Source organism: Manis javanica, chromosome 4 (genome assembly GCF_040802235.1).
Source record: "Manis javanica isolate MJ-LG chromosome 4, MJ_LKY, whole genome shotgun sequence".
In the NCBI taxonomy this organism is placed as follows: domain Eukaryota; kingdom Metazoa; phylum Chordata; class Mammalia; order Pholidota; family Manidae; genus Manis; species Manis javanica.
The window spans coordinates 80,582,421-80,598,019 of record NC_133159.1 but is presented as its reverse complement, the minus strand read 5'-3'; the positions used below and the strand labels follow the sequence as shown (position 1 = coordinate 80,598,019).

Sequence of the window (15,599 nt, the reverse complement as noted above, 5' to 3'; positions counted from 1 at the left end):
CATGCTTCAAGTGTCCATTCTCCAAGTTGACTGGTTCTAGTTGCTTCCTGTCACATCCCCAGCCACATCTTCATAGCTTTCAGTTGACCCCTCTTCAAGCAATGGTTGTAAAAGGGAAATTTTACAGGTTGCCATAACCTGGTACTCCGTGTATGAATTCTTTAGCCCCCTTAATGCTTAAATGGATGACAAAGATGAATGCATTCTGGCTAAATCTAATCCTCACCCCCTGTGCAGGCTAGAACATGAGATTAAAGAATTGTGAACCTTGAGATATGGAAAATCTTGAGGTTTCAGAACCAGGCACAAAGTCAAAAGGAATACAGAACTCTTTAACAAATGAAATAATATTAAAAGTAAGTCATCATGCACTTGAAGTTGTTTATTTTCGCAAAGTTAATATGTGAACTATCTTAAAAAGTCAGATAGTACTGCTAATAGGAGAAAAAAGCAGTTTGCCCTTTCCACTGCTAGTTTTCTCTCCCTAGAGGTAGTATTTTAGCTGTTTCTTCTGGAACTCACCCCCACACTTCTAAATTACATGTTTTCATTGCTATTTCTTGATTTTTCTGCCTCAGGTATTGTCTGCTGACTTCCTACTATGGAAGATGTGTTAGTTCTTAACATAGCCTAAATGACCAACATATTCATTTCCCAATCCCCCTTCTTTTCAATATAATTATATTGAAGTTCTTAATGTTTTTCCCTAGCTTTATTGAGATATAATCTATATATAACACTGTGTAAGTTTAAGGTGTGTAATTTATTTGATACACTAATGTACTGCAAAATGATTACCACCATAGCATTAGCTAATACCTCCATCACATCATATAATTACCATTTCTTTTTTGTGGTGAGAACATTTAGGATCTACTCTCTTAGCAACTTTCAAGTATATATATACTGCTTTTAACCCTGTTCATGATGATATATCTTAGGTCCCTAGAACTTACTCATTTTCTAACTGGAAATCTGTACCCTTTGACTGACATTGCCCTTCTTCTTCCACTACCCAGCACCTGGTAACCAGCATTCTACTACGTTTCTATGAGTTGGGCTTTTTAAAATTCCACAAAGAAGTGATACGATACAGTATCTGTCTTTCTCTGACTTATTTTACTTAGCATAATGCCCTCAAGATCTATCCATGTTGTCACAAATGACAGGATTTCCTTCTTTTTTGTGGCTTAATGATATTCCATTGACCATATATAGCACTACTTTATCCATTTGTCTATTGATGAGCACTTAGGTATTTTTCCATATAGTGAATAATGTTGCAATGAACATGAGAATGTAGATATCTCTTGGAGATCCTGTTTTTATCTCCTTTGGCTATATGACCAGCAGTGAAATTGCTGGATCATATGGTAGTTCTCTTTTTAATTTTTTTGAAAAACCTCTGTATTTTTTCCATACTGGCTATAACAATTTATGTTCTTACCAACAATGCACAAGGGTTTTCTTTTCCCTATATCCTTGGTGATGCTTATTATCTCTTATCTTTTTGATGACAGCCATTCTAACAAGTGTGAGGTGATATCTTGTTGTGGTTTTGATTTGCATTTTCCTGAAGTTTAGTCATGTTGAGCATGTTTTTGTGTACCTGTTGGCCATCTGTAGTTTTTTTTTGAAAAATGTCTATTTACTGCTGACTTTTTAGGTGGATTTTTATGGGGGGGGTCTATTGAATTGTATGTGCTCTTTATATATTTCAGGTATTAACCCTTTATCAGATATATGATTTGCAAATATTTTCTCCCATTCCATAGGTTGACTTTTGTTTTGCTGATAGTTTCTTTTACTGTGCAGAGCTTTTTAGTTTGATGTAGGCTCACATACTGAATTTTGCTTTTGTTGCTTGTGTGTTTGATATTATAGTAAAAAAATTGTTGCCAAGATCAGTGTGAAGGAGGTTTTTCCTTATGTTTTCTTCCAGGAATTTTATAGTTTCAGTTATGTTTAAGACTTAAAACAATTTTGAATTAATTATTGTGAGTGGTATAAGATAGGGTCTAATTTCATTTTTCTGTATGTGATTATACATTTTTTGCAACTATCCTTTCCTTCTCACTCTGTTCCATTTATCTATGTGTCTATTTATATGCCAGTATCATATTTTTTTGCTAACTATAGCTTTGTAGTATAGTTTGGAATCAGGAAGTGAGATACCCCAGGTTTGTTGTTCTTTTGTAGGATTGGTTTGGCTATTTATGACCTTTTGTTTTTCCATACCAATTTCAGGTTTTTAAAAAAATTTCTGTGAAAAAAAGTGTCATTGGAATTTTGATAGGAAATGAATTGAATCTAGAGATGTCTTTGGATAGTATGGCAACTTTAACAATATGAATTCTTCCAACCCACAAACATGGGTTATCTTTTCACTTGTTTGTGTCTTCCTTAATTTCTTTCATGAAAGTCTTGTCGGTTTCAGGATTCAGATTTTACCTCCTGGTTAAATTTATTTCTAAGTATTTTATTGTTTTTGAAGCTATTGTTAATGGGATTGCTTTCTTTATTTCTTTATTCATATGTTTTGTTATTGAAGTATAAAAGTGCAACTGTTTTCTGTATGTTGATATTGTGTCCTGAAATTTACTAAATTCATTGACTAGTCCTAACAGTTTTTTGGTGGAATTTTTAGGATTTCTATATATAAGATCATATCATCTGCAAACAATGACAATGTAACTTCTTCCTTTCCGATTTTGGTGCTTTTTATTTCATTTCTTGTCAGATTGCTCTGGGTAGGATTTCCAGTACTAGGTGGAATAGGAGTTGTGAGAGTGGCCACTTTTGTCTTGTTCCTGATTGTAGAGGAAAAACTTTCAACCTTTTGCTGGTGAGCATATTTAATGTTTAGTGTTTACATTATCAGTACATAAATAACATTATGTATTTTGGTTATATTTTGTTCCCAGCACAACTTCTGTTTTTTCCTGAAATTAATTTTTCACATTTTTTATTTGCTTAGTTTTCCATAGGTTTCACCAAATGCTTCACTAAAGTGTAAATCTTCCTCTACATGTTTCAACACATGTGGTAATCTCTTGGTTTCCTTCCTTTTCTTGGAGCCATCCTTCGTGGAGCCTAATGCTGTCCTGTTCCTCCTACCACTGGATGTTCTCCACACCTGCTGCACAGCTACCCTCCAAGGAGTTCCTTTTCTTCTTTACTGTGTTGCAGCCCATTTCCCGAAACTCATGTTTTTCTCCCTGGCTTACTTACTCACTTGTTTCAGTGCAGAACATCCTTCTTAAGAAAAGGATGTGGAGAGGGAAATATTTTTTTGCATGTCTGAAAATGACTTTATTCTTCTTTACCCTTGGTTGACAGTATGAATAAGAAAATAATTCTAGGTTGGCAATAATCTTTCTGTAGAATTTTAACAGACTTGCTCCACTGTGTTCCTGATTCAGAGTTACTATTGCAACTCTAGATGCGACTGTAGTTCTTGACCCTTTGCCTGTGATCTGTTTTTCCCTTCAGAAGCTTCTGGGATCTTCTCTTAGGTCATGAAGCTCTGAATATTTTTCCAATAGTTTCTTCCCGTCTTTTTCTTTATTCTCTGTTTATAGAACATATAAGAACAGTCAGATGTTTGGTCTCCTAAATTCATCCTCTAACTTTTTATCCTTTCTCTCCTACTTTCCATCTCTTTGTCTTTTTGCTTTACCTTCTGGAAGAGTTCTTTGATTTTTGTATTATAATCCTTCAATAGAAAATTTTCACTTTTGCAATCATATTTTTAATTACTAAGAGGTCTTTCTTGTTTTCTCACTGTTCCTTTTTTATGGTTCTTATTTCATGGATGCAGTACTTCTTCGTTCTTTCTGAGGATATTAGAGTTCCTTTTTTTCTACAGCTTTTTTCTGCTGCCTTTATTGTCACTATTTCCCCTCATTCCTTTTGTTTGTTTTGTTCATGTTGATCTCTTTTTTCAGCAGTCTTTCTTCAAATGTTTAATAATCACTGGCTACCAGCTCACATTTAAGGGAGAGGCACTAAAAAGTGAACTGGAAGCTCCGTATAAGGCATGACTATGGACTGGTGAGTCTCACTATCTGGTTCAGAGAGCTCACTGGGGGGACCCCATATGGCACTATCTGTAGGTCTTCACTTTGGGTTAGACAATTTCTCCAAAGAAGAATCCTCTAATCTCCTGCCTTGGGGATATCAACCTGGCCGTTACCATCCTGGGAGCTCAGCTGTGGAATGCAGGCTGGTGGTGGTAGTGGGCTCCCTCACTATTCAGTTGCCTCTTCTTTCAGTACAAAGCCTTTCCTCCAGCCTCAGCTGAGCCAGATTCTTCAAGTCCAGACCCTTTCTGATTTACCTCACCAGAGAGCAAAGCTCCTGTCTTCTGCTGGTACAGAGGAGGGGCCCTGAGTCCTAACTGCTCTTTAGGAAGACCTTTAACTAATTTTAGAAGTATAGTTCACACTTGAATTCCTGAGCCTCTCTGGGTTTTTGTGGCTCAGATCAACCTGCAACTTATTTTCACCTCCTCTCACACCCAACATACGCAGATAGCCTTTTTAGGTTTCTCCAGCTTGCTCAAATTCACCACTCATCCATCCCCTCTTCAGCTTTCAAAATTTGGTTTTTCTTTTCTGCTGTAACTACCTCTGTTTCCTACTGTCCTTATGTGTTTATGCCTTTTTTGTTCTTTCATGATTTGGGGGAAGGGAATTAGAGTCGGGGGACAGGTTAGAAAATACATATGCCTCACAGGAAGTCCAAACCAAAACCGTAGAAAACACTTTGGTTTTGTGATTCTAAGATGGCACAAAATCACTGTCGGACAGATGTTACCTGCTGGCCAATTTGGTCAGAATAATCTCTGCTCTCCTACTCAGAAGCAGGCAGCACACACTGCCCACCTCCAGGGGCTCAGAGGTTCTCAATGCCAAGGGCTACAGCCCCTTTGCTTGTCCTACAGACTGTCCACTGATGGAGGCTCCCAAACAGCGCCACCGGATCAAAACCCACTGTGCTCCCTGCTGTCGGGAGGTGACTGCCCGTCAGCATGAGGCACTGCGCTGGTTCACTTTCTTTTACCCACCAAACACTCATGCTCATCTGCTTATTTGGTCTGAGAGTTAGAGGAGGATCAGCCCTGTCTGGAGTAAACTTTCTGTTCTGAGTCCAACCTTGTCATTGTCCTGCCTGTGCTCTTCTTACCTACAGTTTTAGCTTTGACCCCACAGAGTCACACACACAAAAGAGGTAAGGGGGGAGGGCTGTGTATGTGTCCTTAACTATTTTGATGAGGCAATGGGGTGTAAACACTTAAGTACTATGGTGAACACAGAAGCAAGCAATTAATACACTAGCATTTAACTAGATGAATACAAATTATATTTTATAGTTATATAAAATTCTCTAAATTCTTATATCAATAATTTTTTTAAAAATTTGAAAGTATTTAAAATATTTTCTAAGAACACACTCTCCTCATTTTACGTGGGATAAAATTATGCTCACAGAACCTACTGAAGTGAGTTCCCAGTATATCAGTAATTTGTTTAAGTTTGAAATCAGTAAGAATGGATATTTACAGAAATCAACCTTTCCTTTCAGATATGTTTTACTTCCAAGTAGTATGATTACTTTCCTGTTTGGCTTCTTCTGAATTTTCTAGCTTAAAGCAAAAGAGCTTGGAAATATGACGGATTTCAGGTATGCTATTTCTTTTCACTATCAAATAAACATACTACCCAGTTTTTAGTGTAGTCTTACTCTTGCCAATCCCTTATAAGCGGTCAGGTCAAAACTCCAAAATATTTTTTGAGATACACAACATGAAGCACATCAACAAATCAATAGGAGTCACACTCTAGACCTACCTGTTGAAATAACAAGTAACCACGGCCCCAGCTATAGTCATTTGCTGGCACGCAAGGATGAATTCACTAGTCCAGATGAGGCCAATTAAGTGGTACCACCACATATATCGAATGCCCGAAAGAGGCTTATATTCCACTTGGCCACCTTCAATAACCTGCACAGCTCCTGAAGTTTAAAACAAAAACATATTTTACACCAATGTTTTCCTAAGCTTGTGAGATAGTTCAACCAGCCATGTTTCCTTCTGCCTGGTCTTTGGCATTACATGAAACATGGATGCCAAAGTAAAATTTGAAGCATCCACCATAATTTAAGATTTTCAGAGCAAAAACTGAAAATTGAGAACATACATTTAACTTATGAATAATATCAACAATGATAATTACAATGACTGGTAGGCACTTTGCATGGCACTTGGCCTGTACCTTAATACTCATCCCACTTTGTAGATAGGAAAACGGAGGTTTGGAAGAGTCAAATAATTTTTGTCAAGTCTCAATGCTCATGATTAATGGAAGAATATAAATCTGGAGGTATATATATATATAATACCCATGTTTTTTTCTACTATACCACTTTGTGATGCAAACAAAATGTGTTGATGAAACCCCACAGACCTGTTGGGACAGTGTTATGGAATCCCACCTCACCAAAAATTTAGACTTCTTGGGAGAGACAGGGATCTTCACTTTTCAAAGAAATTCATTTCCAATTTCATTTCAAAAACAAACTCTTCTAGCACATTTAAAATGTGTACTGGGCCTCAGTGTTAACTGTTTAGGTTCAGATCTCAGCTTTATCCCTGCTTGGGTAGATTGGGGCAAGCTATTTTACCTCTTTATCTATAATACCCATTTCCTAGTGGTAGTCTCAGAGAAATTACCTGGCAAGTGCTTAATATAGGGCCTGGTCCTTAGAAATAATCACTCTGTAAAAATGGTTATTATTATAGTTATTAAATTTCAGAAGCATGATACCATATTAAACCAAGGCCAGCAAGGTAGTGCCTTATCACTTCATGGCTATACCCTCTTTTATTTTCCCTCATTAAAGGAAGCCCTCAAATTAACTCTGCAATTCAATTCAATGCTATTTGGATTTGGTAAATCCAAATCCCAGCTCCGTGGCTATGTTTGATTTCTAGATGTCCTATGCTACATATTTTAAATAAACTATTTTAAGTAAGAAGATGGGCACTTTGGTCTTTGACAAAATCTATGACTTGAACATTTAAAGAGAATTTCATATTTCCTTTCATAGCCATAAATTGATTTTTGGCTCATAATTCACAGGTCTTTAGACATTCACATAGGGTTTATACAAAGCAAGTGGGAGAAGATAATCATTCTGTGGAGAAGTCTGATTCCACAGACTAGGCTGGTCGTAGTTCTGCTGAACAAGAGTCACCTTGTGAGAAATAGTGCAGCAGCTTGATTTACAGAGAGAAGTTAATATTTTATCAAGCAGTGGGTACATTCTGGCTTGGAGGCAATCTCTGCTTCAGATAAGGCACTAATAAATGTTTATGCTTTTCCAAAATGGTTGTGTTTCAGAAAAGCACTCCCAATGTCAAAGGACGTGACCCCTCACAACTAACATGCATGCTTAGGTAGATCAGGCCAGTGGAGACTAGGAGAACCACTCCACGGAATATCAGAGGTGACCAGGGCCAGCCAGCAAGCACACTGCTCCTTCCTGGGGATAGACTGATTTTTCAAGGACAGGTCTACAACATCCCAAATAATTTTGGGGTGTACAACTTTTCCACATAACAGGAGAAACACTTTCCTTGACAGATGATAGGTAAGTGGAGAGGCCCTGGATGCTAAAGAGAGATGTTCTTTCCTCTTAGTTGCCCTCTGGGAAGGGCACATTCACATATTCCAGCTGGGCACACTGATGGCAACAGCCAGCTTGTGGAGAGCAGCTAAAGCAGTAAGTCACGATCTGCAGTGCACTCAATCCCTGGCTTTCCCCAAAGAAGCATAACCCATAAGTTATTCTTGACAGGTCACACAGTTGTTTTTGTATTTTGAGGCAATCTTCTATTTGTTCCTTTGGCTCAGTTATACCAGGCTGCTTATAGTCTTTTCTTAAGGCAGCATTTTTCAACCTCTCAACACACCAACTGACATTTTGGACCAGATAATTTGTTGCTGGTGTTGGGGTGAGTTGTCCTGTGCACTGTAGGATGTTTTAGTAGCATCCCTGACCTCTGCCTACCAGATGCCAGGAGCATCGTCCCTCCCTTCCTCCAGTTATGACAACCCAGAATGTCTCCAGACATTGCCAAATGCCACCTGGGGACAAAATTGCCACTTGAAAACCACTGCTTTAAACAAACATTCTCTGAAGAATCAGGCACTGTGGCTTCAGGCTGAAGGTTCAGGAACAAGTCTGATAGAGCCTGTGGGTGGGGCAGGCCTGTTTACACACACGTGTGTGCCCTCTCCTGGATGGCCGTGTCAGTGCAAGCTGGAGCCCCAAAACGAAAGTCTGTTGCTGAGGCCTGTTAGAATACAGCTACTAGGAATTGGAACTGGACTGCAGACAGATCCCCAAGTCTGATGAATCTTGGGAATGGTAGTGGAAGGGGTATTATACTGGGAGAGAACTTGATTCCAGTCTTAGCTTTGACACATGTGATAGGCAATCTGGGCTGCAAGTTGTCTCTCAGCACAGATGAAGAGGGTAGACAAGATGAACTCTGGGGCAGAGGTTACAGGCTAGGACTTGAGAGTCACACAGGCCGGGATTCACATCTCTGCACTGTCCTCTAAGGGCTGACTAACCTCAGGCCGGTTATGGAACCTTTTAAAAATCTCTTTTATCGCTAGCAATACCTACTTATCACTGCCTTGGTGACCCCATCTGATCTCAGTGCTCTCATACCACACATGCTGTTGCTGGGAGGATGAAATGGGCAAGGTGCTTAGAAAAATAAAGTACAATGCAGGGTCAGCTATGATTGAAATAGAGGTGGATATTATTTCAGTTATGAAATTAACAAATATTTATCAAGCATCTACTGCATGCTGGAATCATGCTGGACATTAGCTATTAGGGGAAAAAATGAAAGAGGCAAGCAAGAAATCAGAAAGAAGACACCATCTGAGTGACTATCAGGAACTCACACGTTGCTGTGTTAGTCTGTATTCATCTCCTCCTCCTATATATTTGCTCCTCTAACCTCTAACAGTTTTCCCCCATCCTCACCCTCGGTCAATAACCTTCCTTCTGGCGTCCGTGATCCTAAGACTAGCCCCTCTGCTTGGCCCTCTTTCTCACCTACTTGAAGCTCTCTCTTCAGCAGTTCTCCCGCTCCTTCTTGATGCATCAAAATGTTCCTCTCTACTGAATCATTTTTAACCATCTCACATCTTTAAAAAAAATCTACTCTTGACTCTCCTCCTCCAGGTTCCTTGCCATTTCTCAGTTCCTATTTATGGCCAAATTCCTCAGGATTGACTCTGCTTACTCTTTTCAATTTTTTTCTTCCACTTTCTTTTAAACCCATTTAAATCATGATCCACTTCCTGACACTCTGCTAAAACTGTGTGGTTCACCTCCATGCTGTCAAATTCAATATCCAATCCTTAGTTCTTATCTTACTGACCAGCAGCACTGACACACTGGACCACTCACATATCCCTGAAACTCTTCACCCATCTTCCAGCACAGCACACTTTCTCTCCTGCCCACTGGCTGCTCCCATTCAGTCTCCTTTCCTTATTCCTTGTCTACGTCTCCAAACACCAAAGCACCTAAAGCACAGTCCTTGGATTTCCTCTCTTCTCTCTCTACAACTCATTCTAACCTCATGGCTTTAAATATTATTTATATGCTTCCAAATCTGCAAATGTAGACCTCTAGCTGGTACCTCCTCCAGAAACTTAAGACTCAAACAGCCTGCTGCCTACTTGACATCTCCGTCTGGCTACCTATAAGACATCTCAATGAACACACCAAAGATGATATGATCTCCCCCTAAAACGCTCCACTCAAAGTCTTGCTCCATCTCATTTGATGGCAATCCCACCTTCTACTTGCTCAGGCCAAAAAAATCTGTGTCATCCTCACCTCCTCTTTCTTCCACACTCAACTAGTACATCAGGAAATCCTTCAAAACAAATGAAGAATCCAGTATGTCACACCACATCCACCATTATGACCCTGCTCTAAGCCATCATCTCTTCACTAAATCACTATTAAAATATAAGTTAGAGATCATGTCACTACCCTGCTTAAAATGCTGTATTGAGTTCCCATCTCTGATTAGAACTAAAGTTCCTATAAAAGACTACAACATCTGAGGATCTGATCCCATGCCCACTCTGGCCAAATAGGCCTCCTGGCTATGCCCCCAGCACCCCTGCCTCTTGTTGTCCCCTTGGCCAAGAATGTTGTCCCTTCCATCAAAAAGCCTCGTGGCTTTGCCCATGCCTTCAAATCTTTACTCACATATCACCTTCTCAATGAAGCCCTTCCCCGTCACCAAATTTTAAATTGTACTCCACTTTAAGCATTTCCCACTCCTCTTTGCTATTTTTTCTCCATTCCACTTACCAACTTTTAATAAACTATAAAATCTACTTACTTATTTTATTTAATGCCTCTCTCCCTCTAGCTTCCAAACTGGAAGGAAAGCTGTATCTTCAGCATCTGTAACAGGGTCCAACTGTAAATGTTCAACAAATATTTGTTGAATGAATGAATGAACCAACCTTCCTCAGTAATATATGCTATCAGAAAGGTCTGAGACAATTTTCTGGAGATCCTTCTAGGGGCTCATCAATACATCCTGGAGGAAATTCATCATGCAGCTAGTTATCAGTCTGGGTATCATAAACAAGCTTTAAGGCATTTCATAAGACTAAGACGACACTCGTGATCCACATAAATGGGAGTTTCTCAAGGAAGACAGTCCAGCTGGTTAGGATAATTTTCCAAAGGAGGCAGGCCCAACTAGGAAAGGCTGAACTTTCTAGCACATTCTGTATACTTGGCTTCTTCCAGCAAACTGGCCCAAGTGTCCTCCTGGACCTCCAGCCTGCTGACACTTATTCTGCCTATCTCCCACTGGCTCAGCTTCAACTCTGACAGTATGAGGACCAGGGAAAAGAGTAGAAAAGCTCATTGGGGCGGAGCCAGGATGGCGGCATGAGTAGAGCAGTGGAAATCTCCTCCCAAAACCACATATATCTATGAAAATATAACAAAGACAACTCTTCCTAAAATAGAGAACAGAGGACACAGGACAACATCCAGACCACATCCACACCTGTGAGAACCCAGCGCCTCATGAAGGGGGTAAGATACAAGCCCTGGTCCGGTGGGTCCCGAGCGCCACTCCCCCCAGCTCCCGGGGTAGGAGAGAGGTCTGAGCAGGAGGGAGAAAGAGCCCAGGACTGCTGAACACCCAGCCCCAGCCATCTGGACCAGGGTGCAGACACAGTGCATGCGCGGGGCCCTGGATACTAGGGAAACAGGGCAGCAAGAACGGTGAACGGGTACTGGAGGCCGGCGCTGGAGGACAAAAGAAAAGCGAGCGGCCATCTTTTTCTTTGTTGTTGTTGTTGTTTTGTTGCGGTGAGTGCTTTTTGGAAGTCTTAAAGGGACAGGGGCCCCAATACTAGGGAAACAGGGCAGCAAGACCGGCAAGTGGGTATCGGAGACTGGTGCCAGAGAACAAAAGAAAAGCGAGCAGCCACCTTTTTCTCTTTTTTTCTTCTTCTTTTTTTTTTTTTCTGTGGTCATTGTTTTGTTTTGGCGGGTGCTTTTTGGAAGTTTTAAAGGGGCAAGGCGGGACACTTAGTCCAGAGGTAGGGAATCCTGGGATCTCTGGGCACTCTAATCCCCTGGGCTGCAGGGAGCAGGGAGGCCCCTTATGGAGATAAATAGCCTCCCGGTCGCTCCCCCTCCAACGCAACTCCACCACTTTGGAGCAGCAGCCCGAGCCAGGCCACGCCCACAGCAACAGCGGAGATAAACTCCATAGCAGCCGGGCAGGACGCAGAAGCCCTGTCTGCGTGCAGCTACCCACCACAAGCCACTAGAGGTCACTATTCTCACAGGAGAGGAAGGCCACAAACCAATAAGAAGGGAAGTTCTTCCAGCTGTCACTAGTCCTGGCTCTGCAAACTATTCCTATCACCATGAAAAGACAAAATTACAGGCAAACCAAGATCACAGACACACCAGAGAAGGAGACAGACCTAACCAGTCTTCCTGACAAAAAATTCAAAATAAAAATCATAAACATGCTGACAGAGATGCAGAGAAATATGCAAGAGAAATGGGATGAAGTCCGGAGGGAGATCACAGATGCCCGAAAGGAGATCACAGAAATGAAACAAACTCTGGAAGGATTTATAAGCAGAATGGATAAGATGCAAGAGGCCATTGATGGAATTAAAACCAGAGAACAGGAACGTATAGAAGCTGACATAGAGAGAGATAAAAGGATCTCCAGGAATGAAACAATATTAAGAGAACTGTGTGACCAATCCAAAAGGAACAATATCCATATTATAGGGGTACCAGAAGAAGAAGAGAGAGGAAAAGGGACGGAAAGTATCTTGGAAGAAATAATTGCTGAAAACTTCCCCAAACTGGGGGAGGAAATAATCGAACAGATCATGGAAATACACAGAACCCCCAACAGAAAGGATCCAAGGAGGACAACACCAAGACACGTAGAAATTAAAATGGCAAGGATCAAGGACAAGGAAGAGTTTTAAAGGCAGCTAGAGAGAAAAAGGTCACCTATAAAGGAAAACCCATCAGGCTAACATCAGACGTCTCGACAGAAACCCTACAGGCCAGAAGAGAATGGCATGATATATTTAATGCAATGAAACAGAAGGGCCTTGAACTAAGGATACTGTATCCAGCACGACTATCATTTAAATATGATGGTGGGATTAAACAATTCCCAGACAAGCAAAAGCTGAGAGAATTTGCTTCCCACAAACCACCTCTACAGGGCATCTTACAGGGACTGCTCTAGATGGGAGCACTCCTAGAAAGAGCACAGAACAAAACACCCAACATATGAAGAATGGAGGAGGAGGAATAAGAAGGGAGAGAAGAAAAGAATCTCCAGACAGTGTATATAACAGCTCAATAAGTGAGCTAAGTTAGGCGGTAAGATACTAAAGAGGCTAACCTTGAACATTTGGTAACCACGAATTTAAAGCCTGCAATGGCAGTAAGTACATATCTTTCAATAGCCACCCTAAATGTAAATGGACTGAATGCACCAATCAAAAGACACAGAGTAATAGAATGGATAAAAAAGCAAGACCCATCTATATGCTGCTTACAAGAAACTCACCTCAAACCTAAAGACATGTACAGACTAAAAGTCAAGGGATGGAAAAACATATTTCAGGCAAACAACAGCGAGAAGAAAGCAGGGGTTGCAGTACTAATATCAGACAAAATAGACTTCAAAACAAAGAAAGTAACAAGAGATGAAGAAGGACACTACATAATGATAAAGGGCTCAGTCCAACAAGAGGATATAACCATTCTAAATATATATGCACCCAACACAGGAGCACCAGCATATGTGAAACAAATACTAACAGAACTAAAGGGGGAAATAGACTGCAATGCATTCATTTTAGGAGACTTCAACACACCACTCACTCCAAAGGATAGATCCACCGGGCAGAAAATAAGTAAGGACACAGAAGCACTGAACAACACCGTAGAGCAGATGGACCTAATAGACATCTATAGAACTCTACATCCAAAAGCAACAGGATATACATTCTTCTCAAGTGCACATGGAACATTCTCCAGAATAGACCACATACTAGCCCACAAAAAGAGCCTCAGCAAAATCCAAAATATTGAAATTATACCAACCAATTTTTCAGACCACAAAGGTATAAAGGAGAAATAAATTCTACAAAGACAACAAAAAGGCTCACAAACACATGGAGGCTTAACAACATGCTCCTAAATAATCAATGGATGAACGAACAAATTAAAATAGAGATCAAGGAATATATAGAAACAAATGACAACAAAAACACAAAGCCCCAACTTCTGTGGGATGCAGCGAAAGCAGTCCTAAGAGGAAAGTATATAGTGATCCAGGCACACTTGAAGAAGGAAGAACAATCCCAAATGAATAGTCTAACATCACAATTATCGAAATTGGAAAAAGAAGAACAAATGAGGCCTAAAGTCAGCAGAAGGAGGGACATAATAAAGATCAGAGAAGAAATAAACAAAATTGAGAAGAATAAAACAATAGCAAAAATCAATGAAACCAAGAGCTGGTTCTTTGAGAAAATAAATAAAATAGACAAGCCTCTAGCCAAACTTATTAAGAGAAAAAGAGAATCAACACAAATCAACAGAAGCAGAAATGAGAATGGAAAAATCATGACAGACTCCACAGAAATACAAAGAATTATTAAAGACTACTATGAAAACCTATATGCCAACAAGCTGGAAAACCTAGAAGAAATGGACAACTTCCTAGAAAAATACAACCTTCCAAGACTGACCAAGGAAGAAACACAAAAGTTAAACAAACCAATTATGAGCAAAGAAATTGAAACGGTAATCAAAAAACTACCCAAGAACAAAGCACCTGGGCCAGACGGATTTACCTCGGAATTTTATCAGACATACAGAGAAGACATAATACCCATTCTCCTTCAAAAAATAGAAGAGGAGGGAATACTCGCAAACTCATTCTATGAAGCCAACATCACCCTAATACCAAAACCAGGCAAAGACCCCAACAAAAAAGAAAATTACAGACCAATATCCCTGATGAATGTAGATGCAAAAATATTAGCAATAATTAATAATTAATAAATTAATAAAATATTAGCAAACTGAATTCAAAAGTATATCAAAAGGATCATACACCATGACCAAGTGGGGTTCATCCCAGGGATGCAAGGATGGTACAACATTCGAAAATCCATCAACATCATCCACCACATCAACAAAAAGAAAGACAAAAACCACATGATCATCTCCATAGATGCTGAAAAAGCATTTGACAAAGTTCAACATCCATTCATGATAAAAACTCTCAGCAAAATGGGAATAGAGGGAAAGTACCTCAACATAATAAAGGCCATATATATCATAAACCAACAGCCAACATTATACTGAACAGCGAGAAGCTGAAAGCTTTTCCTCTGAGATCGGGAACTAGACAGGGATGCCCACTCTCCCCACTGCTATTTATCATAGTACTGGAGGTCCTAGCCACGGCAATCAGACAAAACAAAGAAATACAAGGAATCCAGATTGGTAAAGAAGAAGTTAAACTGTCACTATTTCCAGATGACATGATATTGTACATAAAAAACCCTAAAGACTCCATCCCAAAACTACTAAAACTGATATCAGAATACAGCAAAGTTGCAGGACACAAAATTAACACACAGAAATCTGTAGCTTTCCTATATACTAACAATGAACCAATAGAAGGAGAAATCAGGAAAACAATTCCATTCACAATTGCATCAAAAAGAATAAAATACCTAGGAATAAATCTAACCAAAGAAGTGAATGACCTATACTCTGAAAACTACAAGTCACTCTTAAGAGAAATTAAAGGGGACACAACAGATGGAAACTCATCCCATGCTCGTGGCTAGGAAGAATTAATATCATCAAAATGGCCATCCTGCCCAAAGCTATATAGAGATTTGATGCAATCCCTATGAAACTATCAGCAACATTCTTCAATGAACTGGAACAAATAA

At 39.8% G+C, this 15,599-nt stretch overlaps 1 protein-coding gene across 13 annotated transcripts in view; it reads right to left on the bottom strand.

Annotated features, from left to right (window-relative positions):
• The window catches only part of SLC44A3 (solute carrier family 44 member 3), a 100,387-nt gene that overhangs the window by 39,658 nt on the left and 45,130 nt on the right, over positions 1-15,599 (bottom strand). For all 13 annotated transcript variants that reach the window (XM_073234317.1, XM_073234321.1, XM_036998268.2 and 10 more), the window contains one exon: positions 5,853-6,018. In XM_073234317.1, the coding sequence (XP_073090418.1) occupies positions 5,853-6,018 (166 nt within the window). The remainder of the gene's footprint in view (positions 1-5,852; positions 6,019-15,599) is intronic.